This window comes from Sinohyriopsis cumingii, chromosome 1, assembly GCF_028554795.1.
Source record: "Sinohyriopsis cumingii isolate HCF-2022 chromosome 1, ASM2855479v2, whole genome shotgun sequence".
Classification (NCBI taxonomy): domain Eukaryota; kingdom Metazoa; phylum Mollusca; class Bivalvia; order Unionida; family Unionidae; genus Sinohyriopsis; species Sinohyriopsis cumingii.
The window spans coordinates 77,240,043-77,259,217 of record NC_142961.1 but is presented as its reverse complement, the minus strand read 5'-3'; the positions used below and the strand labels follow the sequence as shown (position 1 = coordinate 77,259,217).

The window sequence follows — 19,175 nt, the reverse complement described above, 5'->3', positions numbered from 1 at the left end:
GTCCCTATACAGGCCCAACACCCTTTTGACTGCGATTTCCATTTTCCCTATAAATCTTGTCCCTATACACGCCCACGACCTTTTTTACTGGCTTTTCCACTGTCCCCAGATCGACCCACTATACTAATTTCGTATACATGGTATTATTATTCTTGAGTCGAATCGGATAGATCTGCTTGCATTAGATCACATTTATGATAAAAGTACAAGTATGTTTATATGTAGCTACTAATGACCACATCTTACAGAAATTGAGCAGAAAAGTGCAATCATTGCCTTCTGTATGGATCCTGATTACACCATTGATATTTTAAATAAAGAAATGACTGTACCCACTCAATCTATTTAAAATATACCGGAGATGGCTTAGACATCACACGTTATCACGTTATTTTATCTGATATTCTAATGGGAAGGGCAAATGATACTGCACTGTAACGAAACCGTAAATATCCATATATTTAAGCCTGACTGCGCATGCAATGAGCGAAAACCTCGATAAGATATCCTTAATTCACTAACGATTCGAGATCATGAGCGTGCTCATATCTTTTAAGCTAACGTTGTTTGACCTGGACTGCGAGCTTAGCGCGTGATAGTAGAATATACTTCATGCTTCTCGAGGTTGAGAAACTGTTTTTTATTATGTAAATTTCAGTGAGGATCGATTTAATACTTCATTTGGATAGTTGATAGTTGGTCCTTCAGTCCTAAAATGGCAGTGACAATGAGGGAAATGAAAGACAGATCTGGGATTTTTACAGATATGAATGAAATATTTATTATTGGAGAACATATCAGGTAATTTTGAACAGAATATATATTGAAAGACAGAGACAACAGTCTCTCTCTCTCTTTCTCTCTCTCTCTCTCTCTGATCCAAAGTAAGCACCGAGTATCAACAGTATATCTGTTGTCCGGTCATAAATAATTTTTATTTTTGTTTGGTCTGATAAAGTAATGCCTTTATACTATCGGACACAGCATTCAATACATCTTCCCTATGCCCTCGTATTCCATTCATATGTATTACCATAAGAAAGACATACTGTATTCCATTCATATGTATTACTGTAAGACAGAAATACTGTATTCCATACATATGTATTACCATAATACAGACATAATGTATTCCATTCATATGTATTACCATATGACAGACATACTGTATTCCATTCATATGTATTACCATAAGACAGACTTTTCCTATATTTGCTCTTAATCTTACTGATATTTCTGAATTTGCAAAACAGTTTTTTAGAATGATTTGAGCTGGGGGTTATTTGATGGGGGGTGTCGGAGATGTGTGGTCATAAAGACGTTTTTCAGCACATGATACATGGCGGCCAGTATACTTTGTGGAGGAAGAACTCGAAAGAAATACCCTGAAAAGAGCCACCGAGCCCCGGGAAGCTACTGGTAAGCTTTATCACATACCCACGTTGTTGGCCGAGCCGAGACTCGAACCCAGGCGGATAATGGTGAGATGGCGGTGATCTGTAAATGCGAGCGCCTTATACCACTAGGCCACCTAGGGCACCTGGTGGTTATTTGAACAGGCAGGTAACGAGATACTAAATTTAGGGCAGGTAATGAGATACTGAATTTAGATTTCAATGTAAATTAAGGTCAGGATCATTCATCCCAAAGATACCATTGAAATATCAAAGGCGTATCGATGATGCTTGCAAGTTAAAATTTGATTAATACTTCATATTCGTGTTTGCATCATCTCTGATTTAATTGTAATTTTCTGTCTACATTCTCTTTAACTCTGCATGTGAATAAGTTGAAGTCGTTGCAAAGATCGGTATTGTTTTCGACAACGGTGGATTCGTCTTTATTTAAACAAGTTCTAATCTGTTTGCATAAAATGGAACATAATGCAGGGTATAGGACTTATTATATAACAACATATACACTTAAACCTGTATCGTCATAAATCTGTTACTAAAATACGTGTATTACGATTCAACATCGATGAACTCAGTAACTGTATTCTTCGTCCCGCAAAGATTGGAAGAGTCTAAATGCTTATTGACAGGTCATAGTTGCTTCCTGTTATTTGTGTAATGTTTAAGTACACATCATAGGTGTTTGTTGCCATTTGTGTAATGATTTTGGACACATCATAGTTGCTTGTTGCCATTTGTGTAATGTTTATGGACACATCATAGTTGCTTGTTGCCATATGTGCAATGTTTATGGATACATTATAGGTGCTTACTGCCATTTCTGCAATGTTTATGGGCATATCGTTGCTTGTTGCCATTTGTGCAATGTTTATGGACACATCATAGTTGCTTGTTGCCATTTGTGTAATGTTTATGGAGACATCATAGCTGCTTGTTGCCATTTGTGTAAGATTTATGGACATGTAGTTGCTTGTTGCCATTTGTGCAACGTTTAACAACGGCTCAAACTTTAATCCTATGTATCGGAGGCATTATCGTCAATATTCTATTCTCGTTCAGACACAAAAAGAGCTCCGATATTACAGCACACGTCCTGAAACCTGGCCCCATTTGTAAACAATCTCTGAACTTTGAGCACATTATTCGCCCATTATCATCACTATCATAATTTCACGTCCACGTTGACCCTAGTAGCTATCTAACTCTAGCATTAAGTCGTACCAGAACACGTACTCTTTTATCACATAATTCACAACGGACAGATAGTTTCAAGTACGATTTTTCCCCAGGACTGCTAGTAATCCCCATTTTGGAGCATAGTCATCTTGACATCCTTTAAGAATGAGCTAAACCTTTTTCAGGTTTAGGCTAAGGAGATGAACTGCCAAAGATCTTTATGAGTCTGACGACACTAATTGCTTCGAAGAGATGGATCCTGTCTTTTTAGTTGGTTTGGGGTATTCCAGAGAAAGAGATCCTGATTGTTTGGTGGGTGTTGGGTATTTAGAAAAGAGGGATCCAGTCTGTTTTGTGAGTTGCTGAATATCTGTGAGAGAGGGATCCAGTCTTTTTGGTGGTTTTGAGTGTGTTAGTGGATTGAGCCCTGGAGAATAACAATCGCTGATTGGATGAAAATGGACACATTGGATTTCCAAATATTTTGTAAGCATATCTGACATTAATGTAGGCATGTGAAAAAAATTGCCAGTAGCTTCCCATGGGTCGGTGGTTCTTCTCTGGGATTACAAAGGTTCTTCCTCCACCAGTTATACAGGCCGCCATTTGTTGAAAATAACATTAACCCCAAAACAACAACAACAACATAGCCGATTTTACGGTGATCCACTTCACGCTCATTCGGCTCGACAAGTCCGTGTCAAACACTGATTTCATATCAACCTAATTTTATATCCAATGTATATTTATGAATTCTGTATATTTATGAATTCGTTAAAATCACAGTCCATGGAAACTGTCTTAGTGATTGTGATGTTTAACCTCTAGGTAGGCAAACTATATCAGTTGGAGTTTTCCCATTACTTATTACTGACATTTTCTTTTTTCTTTTTTCTACCATCCATTTTCTGCATATACTGATTACTCCTCTTTATTTCAACAACTTCTCCGTATAGGGTAACTCCACCACAATACGGATGATTTTCAAGATTAACATAAGTTTTATACTGTGCAGATGAGGTGTATACGTTAGTCGCTGTTTACAAGAGGTACACTTAATTAGGCCATAAGAAAAGAGCAGTCATCGTACTCTATCTACTTCCTGTCATCAAGACATTATTGTTACATATCGTGACTGTGTGAAAAGGTCATGAAGGGTTCAGTTCTGAGTGCGGAGCCAGAATGAAACGTTTTATTAAGGCCTATTTGTAATGCAAAATTCAGTACAGGTGGGTGGGTGGGGTCAAGAAATGGATAAACTTTATGGTAATAGTGATGTCCCACTTCTTTCAGTTTATTATCATGTACCAATTAGCAGTGAGTGTGAAAGAATAAGATAAAAAAAATAATTCCACTTTTTTGTCCACATATATTGATGCAGTGTACAGCGTTATGGAGTATGTATGTAGTGAAAATGAAATGCCACTGACACTTATAAATACACAGTTTAGTGGCAAGGAGAAGTGAATTTTGAATAAAATTTGGAGAAACTGATCATTAAATGTTTTACTGCACATACTGTTTGCAAATAAAATGGATTCAAGTCAGTCCTAAACATCCTTAATTCTAAAAAAGGTACGACGGCCTGTAATGGCTATAAGCAGCATTTCCTGATAAAAACAATTATACAACTCTCCATCTATTTGGGTAATAATAATAATAATAATAATAATAATAATAATAAATTAATTTTATTCCAAAACAGTTTGATGTTCCCCAAAAAATGAAGTCTGTAATATTCATATTCTCTTATGTGACTTTTTGCACACGCTGACCGATCTGTTGTACAACAGTTGTTAATTCAGTTTTCTAAACTTTATTAATAGTTGAATCTTGAGTTTAAATCTCTAACCACTTTTTTTTTGTATCCTGATAATAGGTTGAAGGCAACATGTACAAATCTAAGACTGGTGTAACACTTTCCCATTATGTAGGCCGCCAGCCACATTTAACTGCCTTCTTGTACACTGTAACTCAATATACGCTAACATGTACATAAGTAATTCTGCAAATAAGTGTCAACTCTTTCCAAAGACGTGGCCTATTCGACACACCGTAGAAGCCAGTTTAGAAAACCACATGGTTACATACATGAATACATGTCATATTCACGGTCATTCACCATGTGGCGCAATACTTCGTTTAACATTTACGATTAGTGAGAATCATGACATCCACAAGATTTGTACGAAGTACCATCTTGTGAAATATGCAGCTACTTATATATTTTACCTGATCAGTTTGTAATTTTGTTATAAAAAAAAAAATTCTTAATTTGATTCACACTCTTGTTTTGCGGGACGTACCTTCTCACACACTAGCGGAAATCTATGCTATAACTAGAAAAGTTTTCATACTTGCAATTATATTCAATATACATCCTATTTATGTATACATATAAGGTTTATTTAGAATAAGTAGCTAATGGCAAGTACTTTTTCATTATCTGAAGACAGGTATTAAGAACGAAAGACAGATGCTACCCGAAGATATAACCTTTGGCGGATTAATGCTTAGAGACGTACATGGGGTGAAAATTTAGATGAAAAGAAGTCAAATGTTGACAAGCAAATAAGTCATTTTATAGTATGTATTTCAGGAATGTGTTGTAACTCTGTTTGCTATTATCAGTACCGACCACAACTGTAGTTTCAATATGGAAATTTGATAGCCATCAGGTCCGCGTGTAATATGACTGTTAGTCAAAGGGCCGGGTTGACTGGAAGAAGACCAATATGGCAGCCCCTTTTTCCTGGCATTGTGATGAGTGCCAGATGCACTGTATGCAAGGTCTATTGTATACGAAAAATGTAACGCTCCTTGCGTCTAGAGTGATCCTATTGCAACAAGAAAATTAGAATGCAATAGCTCAGTGCTATCCCAATGCCTTGATCTATTGCGCATAAAATAAAATATTAAATTGCCTATTTTAGCTCATTTCAATATATTTTTATAACACAGTTTCCTCCTGAAAATTTAAATGACATGTTTTTAGGTTAATAATATACCACTTTAAACTCATTACGTACTATACGTGATATTTCACTATACCAAACCGACCCACCCGTTAGGCCAATTCATATTGTCAAAATCCATTAAAGCAAGTTAGATTTGGATTGGTTATACTGGCACTTTTAACACGTTATTGACTACATCGTGAAAAGAATGTGGGAGTTAATACCCTTCCCACTGACACACAGAGGAAGCCGACCCTGGCTTGCCTAGGCGTGTATCAAACCTTCTTCTTTGGATTACGAATCCGACAGTCCACCGACGGGCTAGACCATAATAGGTTATAAATGAAAAAGAGATTATTTAAGACAGGAAATCAGACCTAATTAGGTCCGTATATACGTACGTAATACATATATACGTTGGCGCTACATACGCAGAAAGGCACCTACCTACCTACCTGCACACATACATATATTTGGTTACGACTCTGTTCTCTTAAACTATGGAAGCGAAACTAGCAAGTTTAGTAAAATTCAACAAACAATGTTTCCCTTGAATACAAAATGAAATTTTAAAAGACATATTGTGAATTAAATTAAAAAAAAATCCTAGATGTCCTATCACATGTCCAAAAGTACAGAATGTTCCGAATGAATTCCAACAGTCTTGAATGTCTTGATGCACCAATAGTCATGAATATGCCGACGTACAATAATATGTATGTATCACTGGTATAATCCAGAATGTCTTTGAATGAATTCACAATAATTCTAAAGTAGTGCTTTAGTCCATAAAGTCAATGAGCACTATATAATTCCAATCAATATTTAAAATTATTGATTCTTCTCAAATTATATCTGAACACAACATTAAATGATCCCACAGACTGAACTTAATGCATGAATGAATCATTGTTTACTAAAACCTCTTTTTATATAAACTGTCACCTGACATATGACGCAATATTATCTTCTGGAAAACTTCACTAACCTGTAAACAGAGTCAGGTTTTGAACTTAGACTGTAGTAAACAACTTTACAAGAATCAGGGAGACACAACCCTCATCTACGACAATGGTCATGTAGGCTAAAACTCTGCCCTCGATTACGAACAAAGATCAAGGGCACAATATAAATAAAATATACATAACAATACCCATCTACCTACCTACCTACCTACCTACCCACCTACATACATACATACATACATACATGCAAAAAAGACAACACATGCTTCATCTGCATACATAAGGCCATACGAAAGATTACTACAGATTACTTCCACTATGCATGTAACAGATAGTTCCCATTTTGAATCATGTATTCGATAACGAACATCATTTTGGGTTGTGCATTATAAACGAAATAATTTAAACAGGAGTATATTACTAGCATTTTCTGTCTCCGTAAATGGCATTTCATCAGACTCCATGGAACATGTCAAAGTCCGAAAACTCACTTTCTGTTATTGTATTAATAGTAATTTTAGAATCATAGAGTCAGAAAACATCTAGGGTTTGCTTTTTCTCTTTGTTTGCTGGTCTCTTTGAGATAGACACTCGCAGTAGTGTATTGTTTTCTACTATACTTAAAACTTTAGTTTTGTGCTAAACATTGTCAATATATGAGGCTATATTTTAGGGACAAGTTCATTGGGTGGGATTGATGTGGGAGGGTCAAACAAATATCTTAGTAGGAGTGCAATCGAAAATGTACAGGTTTAATGGCAGGGATATGCAGATTCGGTTAATTTTGTTGATCCCAGTTGATTATCGCCAGCAGGCGCTCTACGCTTCTGAACCTCACGATGAAAGCTTTTCATCTGTATCATTGTCGGGTAAGGATTAAAAATGATAAAAAGACTTTAACTTGAAACATTCTCAATAGCGCGGGTTTTCCCTCCCCCAGAATAACACAATAGCACGGGCCTTCCCTCCCCCAGAATAACACCTCAAAAGTAATACCGGGTCTTCTAGCTCCAATTAAAGAAGGGGGAAAAAATTGAAACTTATCCGGGCCTTACCGCCCCAAGAAAACACGCCAAATGTAATACAGTGATCGACATATTGAAACTTCTGAAAGAAACTGATTACAATATAGCTGCTATCTCTAAGTAATACTGTTTTTATATATTGGTAGGAAAGGCCAGAGGCGTTACGATTACAGTTATGGCAGTGAATTGTCGTACATCAGCCAATGTACAAAATTTGCGAAAATGCATCCACTCTATTACATTCATAGGATTTTCCAATATGCCGTATCACAATTATCTGACAGATATTCTTAAATAATGAAACTGGCTAGTTCAACCACGTTTGTGCCACCATGCGTACCCATGCATCGAAGTTACACGTGGCGACTGAAAAACATTTTGTAGAACGGACGTGTTTCAAACTTTGATCGTATGTTATTTTGTGAAAAAAGAAGTGTTATTGATGCGGTATGCTGAGTTTCAACTGTTTACAAAAATTAAAACCATCACTTCACTGGGCCATACATTTTAACCTTTGAGTTCAGTTTGTTCGTTTCGTGATAAACGACACAGTTAGACATTGATGTTATACAGAGGCAATTGGAATCAAGTGCGCTTGCCAGAAACACGGCAAGTCGACACATTGACTGGTCTGGTCTGATTAGGATCCGAAAGCTAGCTCTTGTCTGACTGGTCTGGTCTGATCAGGATCCGAAAGCTAGCTCTTGTCTCTCGTGTCCCGGTAGACGCTGAAAGCTAGCAAACTTAGAACACTCGCCAAGACAAGACAAGACAGAATTTTTATTACGCTCAGGTTGTAAAGTTTACCACATAGTAGGTGCATAAGAAACAGAACGTACATAAATCGTTTGATATAAAAACACAAAGGTTAACAGGGATTACAAAATTCTGAAAATTTAAGAACCTGCAAATATTTTTCAAGTGTCGTGTGTTACAAGAATTCAATAACTGATTTAACATATAAGCGTTAGTCATGGAAATGCGAAAATAACGTATTAATTTTTCGTCTTTAAGCATGAAAATATGAACCAGAGAGTAGTTAGTATTATAATATCTTTCATTATACAGGTTTGATCAGGAAACCTATAATCTGCAGTTCTAACTTTAATTCCAGTGATTATTTCCTTTAGATGGTGCATTGGTGGCAGTTGCCTATGCTTGCCTGTATTAATATTATTTAGCTGTGTGTGTGATTAGGATTTTTAACGTAGTTTTAACAATTTTTTCAGTCATATCGCTACGATGTCTGCAGTGTGGCAGTTTATAGTGATGTCTAGCACTGGGGCATCATGCCGCGGACATGTAGCAAGATGTCCCATCCAGTCACATTATCCTGGCACCAGACCAACCAGTCCTAACACTAACCTCTTAAAGCTGAGCGCCTAGTCAGGCGGCTGTTAGTATCATTTTTGTAAGTGTTTGGTGTGACTCGGCCGGGGTTCGAACCCACGACCTCCCTCATCCGAGGCGGACGCTCTAACCACTAGGCCACCAGAGCGGTCAGATGCGTCATTTAACTCACATAAAGTATAATGTGACATCAACGTATTAAAGACGTGTTGTGATGTGATGTGATTTGGATTTTTAACGTAGCTTTAACAATTTTTCAGTCATATCGCTACGATGTCTGCAATGTTGCAGTTTATAGTGATGTCTAGCAGTGGGGCATCATGCCGCAGACACGTAGCATGATGCCCCACCCAGTTACATTATCCTGACACGAGGCCGACCAGTCCTAACACTAACCTCTTAATGCTGAGCGCCAAGCGAGGCAGCTGTTAGTACCATTTTTATAGGTCTTTGGTATGCCTCGGCCGGGGATCGAACCCACGACCTCCCGCATCCGAGGCGGACGCTCTAACCAGTAGGCCACCGGATTGCTTACGTATAAAAGAAACATACTATTTAAATATTTAAGAAATTCCATTATCTTTCTGGGTCCTTTGTAAAGTGGGTATTTTCCTTTGTAATGGTTTTTATAACTAGAGTATTGATTTGCAAGAGTTTTCTTATTCTGTTTATCAGCTGTCAGCATATTGGATTTACTTTGTGCAGTTTTTCTATTTTAGTGGACTTTCCTATACAAGAAGTCTTTTCCAGAAAACATCAGTTCTGCAGAGCTAACAAAAATGTTACTTTTATCGCTGATGATTATATTTATATAGTCTCGTGTTACATTATCTTTATGTAGAAGTTCCTCCAATTCAATGTTGACGTCATTCAGATTTTGAATATTTATATTCACCAGGAATTCATTGTTTCTATTCGAATCTCACAATCTTCTAGTTTTAATTCTGTGATATAATCATGAAGTGCATGTAGCTAATTTCATCTAATGTGGCATGCTAAATCCCAGTGAATGTCTGATTACTTCGAATTTTGTATGCTAAATCACAGTAAATATATAATGACTTCGAATTTAGTATGCTAAATCACTGAATATCTGATTACTTCAAATGTTGTATGCTAAATCGCAGTGAATGTCTGATTACTTCGAAATTGGTATACTAAAGCACATTGAATATCTGATGACTTCGAATTTGGTATGCAAAATATCTGATAAGAGAGATTTAAATCAAGCACTTTAAAATTGTTTGACAACCGGAAGCCACATACAGCAAATGCTAAATGATCAATCAGAGTCTTGTCACCGGATGTGCAGTTTTCAACTCGCCTGTATTCCCCATCCTTCTGTTACAAATATACGTATTATTATTATTATTCATGCCGAAATTCGATATCTGCATACCATACCGATTTCTATTTTAGTCTTCTCAATATTTGACCTGGGATATACCATATTTGTCTGGACGCTTGATCCCCCCTATGTAATTCGTTGGATCATTACACACTGAACGTTTCAACTTGGTTTTGTTAAGAAAGTTATAAATAACAAATATCTGATAAACTGGCGGTTCTGGCATTAAAGTCTCCAACCAGAAAATGTAAGTGGAGCTATAAGAAAAATGTAGCAATTCATATTCTATTACAGTAAAGTTTTTTTTTTAAAGAGATATACTCCAAAACTTCAAGGTGTGTATAAACTGTATGGAGGAGGATTACCGCCATAATTATATGCGTGTATTTCCTAATCTTCCTTGATGCATTATTTGAAATGGCTGCTTGCAAGTGCTCTTTCATAATTCTGTCTATGTATATTGTATTCTTCATTGATGCAAATTGGACGTGGCATTTTGCATGTGCTACTTTCCTTCTGCATTATTGTACATGGCTGCTTGCAAGTGCTACATTCATAATTGTAGTCATTAATTTTCTATTTTTCATTGATCCAAGCTGGAAATGGTTGCTTGCAAGTTTTTCGATCTACCTTCTTTCTGCGTCATTGTATCTTGCAATTTGCCAACTACTGAACTGATTCTGTAGTTTTGTCGTATGACAAACGCTATATGAGTTATTACAAGTTTTGTATATTCTGTTTATAAACTTTACAATTACATCATTCCAACTGCTGTATTTATACAGATTTGGCCTTGCAACACTGTAAATACTAAGTTTTATCAGTATCGTCTTTGTTGTCCAACTTGTGTCGCCATCTGTTGTCATAATGGCATACACGAGATTAGCATGGCATTATGACAACAGTCGGCGCTCTAAATTTCTAAAGTTTTTCCTTTACCATAAATAATGAATGCTCCCCATGGAGTTTTACGACATTCATTTTGTGTCGATAATTCTTTCAGTCCCTTTTTTTAAGGTGTACGTTAGCAAAAAAAGTTTTAATCGTCTCTAAAACCATATGCTTTCACGAACATCTAAGTGATTCTAGCACCTTACGAAAACAAAAACGCATACAGTACAACAGGGTGGTCCATCTTTTCCAACCCCAGTTTTGACGCACTTAAGTATTTACCGTCACCGTTTAAGAAATCTACTTCTTAGTGATATCTCTTTTTACTTTGGAAACATTAGTTATTTTAGTAAGGTTCAGAAATGACAATGATATATTCCCTCGTACTCTTCTTAACAAGCTTTCTTCAGACGAACCCTGGTTGTAAGGATTGTATTGTACGTCACCCATTTTGATGCACCTCACAGACGTCTATCTTTTCCTGTGATACTCTTGTACATAAGCTCCCGCGAAAATAAAATATTTCAGAGCAACATCAATAGCACATTAAAAAAAAGTTCATAGGTAAAATGACATTTAAAAAATTAAGCATTCCTTAAAGGTGTTCTTATTCTTATCACGATCTTCATTTTGGAACAAATTTCGCCCAAAAACCGAATTAATCAAACTGTGGAAAATCATGATAAAAATGTTTACTTGCAATTAGAAAGATTAGATTTAGTGTACGATTGTTTTCCAATACTTAGTTTGCATTGTTAATGTACAGAACCTCAATCTATGAATGTATTTAAATATATAAAAAAAACAGCTTTAAAACTGGTTTACAGCCTTTAAAACTTTTGTCTCTAAAAGCGGAACTAATCAGAGACAAAAGATGTTACAGGAGATTTTACTTTTATTTATTGTAATTCTTACCATTATCAAACCAATTAAAGTTAATAATTTGGTTCAAGAATTTTAAAAATATAAATATAGCACCCTTAGGTTCTAATTATACAGCTGCTCTTTGTCACAATAAAGATTTAAATAAAAGCTTTAAAGAATTTTTGAAATATGAATGTAGTAACGCATGATTCTGACTTGTTAACTGTGCTGTTCTTTGCAATATGAAAGTAGTTTAGTGAATTATCTATGATCAAAAAAAGAGAGAGAAAGAAAGAGAGAGAATGCACCAAAACTGCATATTTCATTAAGTCACTGTAATTGTATACGTGTATCCTGGGTTGATGAGTGTATTTTGGGACAGTCTTCAGCAAGTATCAACAAAAGAATAAATTCTACTGATCTTACTCGATAATTATACAGGGTAGAATTTTAAAGATCACTGTCTTTTTATTTGGTTTTATTCTATTTAATTGCCTATATGTATCCTGGGTAGTTGATGGTGTTTTGGGACGGTCTTTTGTTGTTTTAGGATGGTCATGGGATCTTTCGTTTGGTGATAAATACCAATATGGGGGAAAAAAAACTCTCCTGATCTTACTCGATAATTATACAATGCAGGATTTTACTGATCACTGTCCTTTTTAAGGTTTCATACAATATAATGGTATACATGTATCCTGGGTAGGTGAGAGTGTTTTCGGAGTCTTGAGCTAGCCCCATTACTTTTAGGGTGACAGATCATTCGACAAGTGTTACAAGATCTATGGTACTTAGAAACATCACTTTTAATATTTTCGGCAAATAAAAATGATTCAGGATCTTGTGATAAGTCTTATTGACACCAAAATGACCAGCTTAAGGAGTTTTATGGGCAAGACTATGCATTTCCTGTCTATATGACTTAGGAACAACAGTTTGATTGTTCATTGACCACTCATCACCAGCAGCTACATCAGGTGGTCTCCGTTTTCTCATAATGACCCTATTTTTCACAAAGTAACAAACTGGTACTTGTGTGGCTTTAATTTATAAAGCCCAGTCTTGTGTCTTCTCTGAGGAATAGTACTTGGGGGCCTATAAATCACATTAAAATGACTTGTATGCTTATAAAGTAGCTGTTACTTTCTTCTCTCTCTCTCTCTCTCTCTCTCTCTCTCTCTCTCTCTCTGCTGAGTGATTAAGACATTTAAATTATGAAATTTACCTTATCCATTGTTCCAAGGAACATACCTTAGGGATAAGAGACCAAATTTAAAAATTCAGTTTTGTGAAGGGCAAAGTATCAGAAATAACAGATTAGCAAATAAAATATAATCCTTTTCATGGTATTTTGTTCATAGCAAGTCCAAACAACTTGTTTTTATTTCCCACAAAATAAATTCATCAAAAAGTGAGCATATATATATATATATATATATATATATATATATATATATATATATATATATATATATATATATATATATATATATATATATATATATATTGAATACAGATGCAGTAATGGAATGTTTTTGGGGATTAATTCTTGACACAGACACTAGGGAATATAACCTGAATGTTCTTGAGTCATAATTTACAAATGTATGTGGTACACAAAAGGTAATGTGTCTTGGCCAATCCAGAATTTACAGTTTTAATTCTTCAAAATTTGCAATGATGAGTGTATGTTCAATCCAAAAGCCAGACTGTGTGAAAAGCTTGTCTTCATTCTTGTTTTATTCATGTGAAAGTGAAAAACAAAAGGGATTGGCAAATAAATCTATAAGAACAATGTGACAAGACAATCCATGTATTTGTTCCTTATAATTGCCTACCTGCATGATAATTTTTGTTTCAGACTAATTCATCTAACAATATTGTTTTTATGAATGCTGGTTTAAATTAAACTTTATTTCTCTTATATTTCCTATGAAAAGTTAAACATAGGACTGTATATTGTTTTTTCTAAATTTATTTTGCTTTATTGCATAGTTGTACTGTGCTGATATTTTTTGTGTCATGACAATATTAATGTATAATTTAAACAGGATAAAATAATGATAAAATCAGACAAATGAAGATGTTTATGTGGGGGTGGGGGTGGATGCTACAACAGTCTGAGCTGTGACTAGCCTTAAAAACTTTACAAGTTTTTTTTAGAAAATTAAGTGGGGGGTGTCTTATTCATCTAACAGAAAACAATCACATCTGTAGAAGATATATGTACAAATTTGTATTAATCTTTTTAACTACTACATTACTTTCATATCCAAATGTATCAAGCACTTTTAGCACTGTACCGTAGCAGTAATAATACAAACAAATTGAGCTGGTTACTGGTAGCGGTAGCAATGTTATTTATATTCAATATATTATATTTTTATACTTGCTACCAAAGGAGTCTGATGTTTTATCAGTGAGGTAACATACAATCAGTCATCTTATCTGTACAATAAATATCGCTTCGAATATGGATGAATACGGTTTTAAATTTTAAAAAAAATGTAGTTTCCAGTTTGATATCTGTCAAAATAAAGCATCTCATAATTGTATGGAGGTGTTCTTTATGTTTACATATAGAAAATATATTTCATACTCTTAGAATTTCTTTTCTTACATAATGAAATAACTACATATTTTTGTTGCATATATGCTTTGTACGTGATGTCCTATTTTCAAATCATTTGCCTCTTGCTGTTGTTTTGGAATTGGAGATTTAAAACGAAATTGGAGATATGACGTCCTTGTCACTAGTGACAATACTTTCTGGCTATTGCATAATCATCCATGCCATATATATATTAGAATTCTGTATAATTTGACTATCGATCAACTTACTTCTTGTTATATATATATATATATATATATATATATATATATATATATATATATATATATATATATATATATATGATTAAACTGCCACTGTAAACTGCAGATTAACAGTAAAATTTAATTACATTGAGTTGAGAGACTAAACAGAATCCTCATCTCTGTAATGTACTCTCTCTCTCTCTCTCTCTCTCTCTCTCTCTCGTGAGTACAGAAATGAAAGTATGGCCTCGAGGTGCAATTATCTGTACTTTGCTCAAACCTTACGAGGTCTTTACTGATACAAAAAGCTGAATTTGCACTGCACTCTAAAATATTAAACATGCTCTAAACGGATAACATTGTGAATGAGAATATACAAACAAATTAGGGCCTCAAATGTTGCTTGTAAGGGGCTACCCTATTCTGCCACCGTGCGGCAGCAGTAAATTAAACGGACAAAATGTTCAAACAAAATGGGGTCGGAAGGGTTAGCGGAAATATAACGTTGTGTAAATACCGCCATGTCGGCCAATTCTGCGCGTCGGGTAATTCTGCGCAACGATACGTCATTTCTATAAACATTGGATCACGTGCTATTTTGGGTCAAAAATCCATTTTGTATCCAGAAAGAACAATCGTACATTAATTAAGAAAAGTGATATTCATAAAGTGTACAAAAATATCCCACATTTAGACTCGAAATGCACATAAAAATGTGATTTCTAAATGGCAACGTGAAGACCCACTCCATGACCGTCTTGAACCTGTAACCCAAAGAAAATACGATTTACTATGCATCTTTTAGAATAATACAAATAAATACATTATATAAAAGATGGAAATGTGTACCTTAAAACAAAACTGTATTTTAATCCAAGTTTCCAATTTTGCAAGAAGTTGTCCCACACATACAAAATCGTCTGCTACCCAACGTGTCTACTTGCCGCTAAAACATAAATTATCAACAAATTCCACGGCGTATAGTCTGTTTCTAAATGCTGTAGTAATATTTCCCCATCAGCAAGACGTTGTAATCACATTACATCCTATTTATTGTTGTTTCTGTTCCACGTAATAGCTTATTTTTTATAAAATGTTGAACTTTAGTAACTTTTTTACAAGATAGGTTTAGTTTGTTTAATACCTCTTGCCATTTATTGGCATTTTTACGTTGAATTTTGTAAAACTAGCTAGAAACCTGACCTAATTACTCGACTGAATTGCTAACAGAAACAGTCCAAAGTAAATGTATTTCATTTCTGCGGCCCAAATGGATAAACATGGCATATTTTCAAAGCTATGCGCAGAATAGACCGACATATCGCGATTCAGGAAAACGGGGGGGGGGGGTATCCTCTGTGTCCAAAATTAATATTATTTTGAACAGAATATTCTGGTGACCATTGCATCTTTTCAAATGGTAAGCATTGCTGTATTTTATTTTTATCAATCGCTCGAATTCCGTATGCGTTTTGCTTCAATATTGGAAACGAAAACCTTAGGTGCGCAGAAATGCCCGACAGCAGTGTACATCTAATTGCATACAATTTGATACATTTAATTTGCTTTGTGCTACCTGCAGGCCACCTCTTTTCCGAATGTTAATACTCTGAGACATCAGCTGCTGTAATACAATTTGAATGATATTTTAAATAAGACGCCCAAACATGCCGTAAAGTGATATGACCTCTTGTTGCTAGGGTCAGGGGAGTTGTTGTATTGTAAGAAATTGACGTGTCGCAGCGCCATCTGTTGTCATAATGAGGTATTATTTTATGCTAACTTCCTTGATTCTAACTTGCAATGTGCTTGGTGCTACATTATAGTCCTGATTTTTGAAGGTGAAATCTATATAACTTGTGATATAGCAAGTTTATAAATGGAATGTTAAAATTTGTAATAACTAACATAACATTTGCCATAAGACAAATTGCAGAATCAGTTCAGTAGTTGGAAAATTGCAAGATACAAGGACGCAGAAGGAAACTAGGTTTAGGCACTTTCAAGCAGCCATTTTCAGCTTGTATCAATGAAGAATAGAAAATTAATGACTACAATTATGAATGTAGCACTTGCAAGCAGCCATTGACAATAATGCAGAAGGAAAGTAGCATATGCAAACTGCCACGTCCAGTTTGCATCAATGAAGAATACAATAAACATGGATAGAATTATGAAAGTAGCACTTGCAAGCAGCCTTTTACAATAATGAATCAAGGAAGATTAGAAAATACATGCATATAATTATGGCGGTAATCCCCAGGGGCGTATTAACCATTAAGCAGACTAAGCACGTGCTTAGGGCACCAGGGCCAAAGGGGGCACCACAAAGTTGAGAAAAGGGTGAAAAGAAAAAAAAAACGAATGAAGATTTGTAAAAAAAAATTGATAAAACTAGTGCAAATTGATCATAATATTCTGTTTCTTGATCATGGTACACCCTAGTGTTATCTTCCCAGGTGTACGTGGAAAGGAGGGGGGCACCAAGATTTGCCAGTGCTTAGAGCACCAGTGAGCCTTAATCCGCCCCTGGTAATCCCCCTCCATAAAACTGATCCAACAACAACAGGATCACTATCGGTTATTTTTCAATCTGATTTTAATCAGATTATGTTATTTCTATATTTTTAACTTTGATCCAAAGGGTTTATTATAATTCCATTTCTTCAACATCCACACAATCAAAGAGAAAATCCTTCATAAGAACTACCATACTCCCGGTGACGTTAGAGACATCTATGTCTGCTTTCTTTCTTTCTGTCTTTTTTTCTTCTTTTTTATATTCATCGATACTGATTACATCTATATCTTTATTCTTTGTTTTAATAAAAGAAACACTATCATAAAAATGAATAAATTCAGAAAACTCAGGTAATAAGAGCTTTTTGTCCTAATCCACAAACATTTATAAAAGCAAATTTTCAAATATTTAGGTTGCAGACGCTCATGTTGTACATGTTCGTAATCCTGTGATCTACTCCCTTGACACCGTTAAGTGTTAACTAGGTCAAATTCTCGGTCAGTATTAGCTAATACACTAGATATGGGCCATGTACATGCTGACCTTTCGTGAGCTATCTTCGCTAGCCAAGGTTCCGATGTGATAACCCTATCCACACCTTGGCGTATCAAGCAGATATTGCTGTGCTTCGGGTCTTTTAATTGCATGGGATGCAAGACACCGCAATCATTCAAAATTAAATTGTTCAAATTGAAACACTTTTCCTACATGATTGAGACATGGGGAGCACAGAAATTGAATGGAATGATAAATAAGCACTTTTCCAGTGCCGGTCCGTTTTTGTACAAATACCTTTCACTGAAATACACCTCTAATGGCTTCCCTCTGGTACATAGTCATACTTTCGATGTTAAACTTCCAAAGTATCCATTTTAGTCAATTGCCCCCACCATTTTTGGCCGATGTACGATGCGCCACGCTATTGCCTTACTGGTTAGTTGGCATTACACACTAAGGGAGGCAACTCATGAAATCCAGTAGATGTCGCTAGGAATAAACGCAATAGATCTGTTCGATCCGCCAGGGTGTAGATAGGTTTATCATATCGGAACCTTGGCTAGCTAAGATGTTTGTGAGCAAGCTGTACAGTAACTTTGCTTGTGCATTGTCGATGATCATGACAGGCCTCAAAATATGATATTAGTGTCTGCAGTATAATTAGTATCGACATTAAAGGCTAGAGATAATGCGAATATGCTAAACAGGGTGGGTGGGTAATCAAAGAAACATTATGAACTATTAAATAAAAAATGTGCTCGTTCCCCGGATTTCACCTCTAACATGTTTTTGCCTGTATTCGTAATACTTAAAAGCTGCCCACTACATGTTTGCCACCTCAACCCACCCCCGAAAAAAAATTTGCGCACGCCCCAGATTTTATGTTGCATTTAGACCAAATAGACGGCTCCGGTAGCCTAGTGGTTAGAGCGTCCGCCTCGGATGCTTGTGGTCGCGGGTTTGAACCCCGTTCGAGTCATACTAACGACTTATAATAATCATACTAACAGCTGCCTCGCTTGGTGCTCAGCATTAAGAGGTTAGTGTTAGGACTTGGCGGCCTGGTGTCAGGATAATGTGACTTGGTGGGACATCATGCTACATGTCCGCGGCATGATGCCCCAGTGCTAGACATCACTAAAAACTGCCAAACTACCGACATCTTATCTATGTGAATGGAAAACAACTAAAGCTTCGTTAAAAATCTAAATCACACACACACACACACACACACACACACACACAATAGACCACGTTACTAAGGTAATTATCGTGTTGCATGAAGGATAAGCACGATGCAACGAGCGTTACATATTTCATATGCACTAAACCTTGCTTACAATGTTGC

At 35.7% G+C, this 19,175-nt stretch overlaps 1 protein-coding gene across 1 annotated transcript in view; it reads left to right on the top strand.

The window, feature by feature from the left end:
• The first annotated feature begins 443 nt into the window (after window positions 1-443).
• LOC149807165 (DEP domain-containing mTOR-interacting protein-like) overlaps window positions 444-19,175 on the top strand; it is a 45,347-nt gene continuing 26,615 nt past the window's right edge. The window contains exon 1 of the mRNA XM_089962960.1: window positions 444-801. Coding sequence (XP_089819086.1) covers window positions 716-801 — 86 coding nt within the window. The 5' untranslated portion in view covers window positions 444-715. The remainder of the gene's footprint in view (window positions 802-19,175) is intronic.